The following is a 2,562-nucleotide window of genomic DNA, read 5'->3' on the forward strand; positions in this document are numbered from 1 at the left end:
CCTCTTCTCCTCTACTGACAGCTCAGCCCACATTATCCTCTCTTACTAGATCCTAGATGGCATGGGCAAACTATGGCCCGGGGGCCGGATGCAGCCCGTTGGGCTTTTTAATATTTCACAAGGTGCCAGTCTGTAGGTACTGACCTGTAGTGGGACACAGGGAAAAAGTTTACTAATTTACTAAAAATGTTTAACTAATTTACTTCATTATTCAGTCATATCTCTTTACTTTTTTCATTCAAAGATAATCTGTCAATGTCCCTACACAACAGGTCATTCTGACTCAAATACTAACAGAATAAAGTCTAAAAGATGTTTTATTTTGAAAATTAAATGATCCTTCAACGATGGCGTGGTATTAGCAGTCACAGTAACGGCTGATAAACGGTTTGGTATAAAAATGGTTGAGGACCGCTGATTTAGATGATGTGCAGAAGGTCAACATAAACCTACAGTGGTAGGATTTGTTACTCTTGTCCCTCAGTCCCTCACCACATTGTTGATCTAAAACTAAAACCTGAGGTGAATTCCATTTCTGTCAATAAATAATAATTAATACATCAGTTCAGTTGGCCGGTGGATTTTATCATCAACCAAACTGTTGTCTTCTCTGTCCAGATGTTTCCCATCTTTACCAGACTACGACAGCAATGGTTGGCTGTTTGGGTGTAGATGAGGCGGAGAGTGGGTGAGGGGAGGGGGACGGCTGCCTTGGCGTGTGACAGAGCTGTGGTTCACACTGTTTGTAAACCATGTGAACGCTGTCTAAACACTCCGCAGCCTCCCCGACATCCCACGCATGCAAGGAAGCAAAACAACACCAGCAAACTGACCCCCCATTAAGCCTCTTACACCAATGTCACCCCCACCCCACTGTTCCCTCCCCACTCTTGTTCTTGGGGCCGGGGGAAAATCCTTATACAGTAGATATATCCTCCAACGCAGGCTTTTGTGCTGTGTGCTCAGACAAGCATCATTTTAACTTTGTCTACAGCATCATCAACTTGTAAAAAGGAGATTTAACATCAACCACTAAACAAACCTTTTCATTTTGAAAATTGTCTGACTACAACAGCTGTATACCAAAAATGAAGAAAATGAATTATCTTGCAACTTAATTTTAATTAGATAGTTAGTTAGTTAGTTAGTTAGTTAGTTAGTTAGTTAGTTAGTTAGTTAGTTAGCAGTTCACAAAGATCACACATCTGATTGAGAAAAGTGAGATTTTCTTTTTTAATTTGACATATACTTGAGATTCTGATCTCTGCAACAGGGGGTTATAGTATCATCAGCATGAACAGTTTTAGAATATTATATAAAACACTTTAGTCTTTAGTCAAATGTACAGATCACAGTTAAAAAGAAATATATGAATGTAAGTTCCCAAATCAATTATTGAATTAATTTCAATAGGAAAACAGTAGTCAAAGCTAAGACAATTGTTTGTGTTTTTTTTAATCTCATTTTACCACAGCAGAAAACAAAACTACACCAATTATTTTAGTTTTCTGTTTCATCATGTTACTGAAAGCCAAGGTTCAACACGACAACGTTCAATCATTAACCGCTAGCACATATGAAATGTAACGATGTCGTAGAGACAGTGCACTTATTTTCAGAAGACTAGATCAGGACAGGTGTGAAAAGAGACATGTGTCCCCTTGGACTCACCGTAGTACTGGAGCTGCTCGGTGGAACAGTACCCCTCAGAGGCAGAGAGAAAAGCCCCGGCTGAAAAGCTCATCTCCAGGTCCGTCCACTCTCTCATCTGGACAGAAGATCTTCAGCAAACCCTGGGTCTATCTACACAAACACACACACACACACACACATCCAAATGATATAGTGGAATCTATGAGGGATCTGGGGAGTGCAGTGACATTCTACAATCCCCAAGATGAGTTCAGGTCTCTTAGCTGTCCCAAACTATTTTTAAAAAGCCAAGAGGAAAAGTTGCAGCTGAGGCTCTTGGTCTGAGGCTCTTGGTCTGACGTGCTGCAGGAGAAGAGGGAGGTCTCAGCCGCCCTCTGGGAGCGAGGGGGACACCCAGGACGAACAGAGATAGGACACTGGTCCAAACAGCTGGACCTGGATGACAAAAAAGACAGATTGATAAATGTACGTATTTGAACAGAGGTCTGACATGAAAATAGGTCAGAGGGCACAGCTGTCAATCAGGACATTTTTAGTGGAATCACAAGTCAGGGTTTCATTACAGCCGGACTGGGACATTTAAATTTCACCACTGGTAAATAAGTCAGTTTAATTAGTGCAGTTAACTGTGATTTAAATGTGACCATTTCATTTCTTAAAATTGATATGACTGAAAATATTGATTAGAAGGAGACAGTTTAGTAAATTAGACTAAAATAACCTTTTACTGAAAGACGTAAACAATGTTTGAACTGATATCATGAAAGCCATAGTTTTAAGGAGATTTTTTTGTTGCCACTAAAAAATACCGGGTCAAAAAACAACATGTAAACATTTTCCGATAGGCCTGAAACATAACCAACTGTTTATAAAATAATGGAAAGGGCAATAATGAGAGTAGTTACTGTA

General features: G+C 39.9%; 1 protein-coding gene across 2 annotated transcripts in view; it reads right to left on the reverse strand.

The window, feature by feature from the left end:
• Positions 1-2,085, reverse strand: part of nr1h5 (nuclear receptor subfamily 1, group H, member 5) — a 7,184-nt gene extending 5,099 nt beyond the window's left edge. Inside the window, exon 1 of one of the 2 annotated variants that reach the window (XM_025059082.1) lies at positions 1,672-2,085. In XM_025059082.1, coding sequence (XP_024914850.1) covers positions 1,672-1,768 — 97 coding nt within the window. In that variant the 5' untranslated portion in view covers positions 1,769-2,085. The remainder of the gene's footprint in view (positions 1-1,671) is intronic. The other variant, XM_008318608.2, reaches the window with a different exon arrangement.
• Positions 2,086-2,562: the final 477 nt, after the last annotated feature.

Source organism: Cynoglossus semilaevis, chromosome 10 (assembly GCF_000523025.1).
Source record: "Cynoglossus semilaevis isolate Cse_v1.0 chromosome 10, Cse_v1.0, whole genome shotgun sequence".
NCBI lineage: Eukaryota > Metazoa > Chordata > Actinopteri > Pleuronectiformes > Cynoglossidae > Cynoglossus > Cynoglossus semilaevis.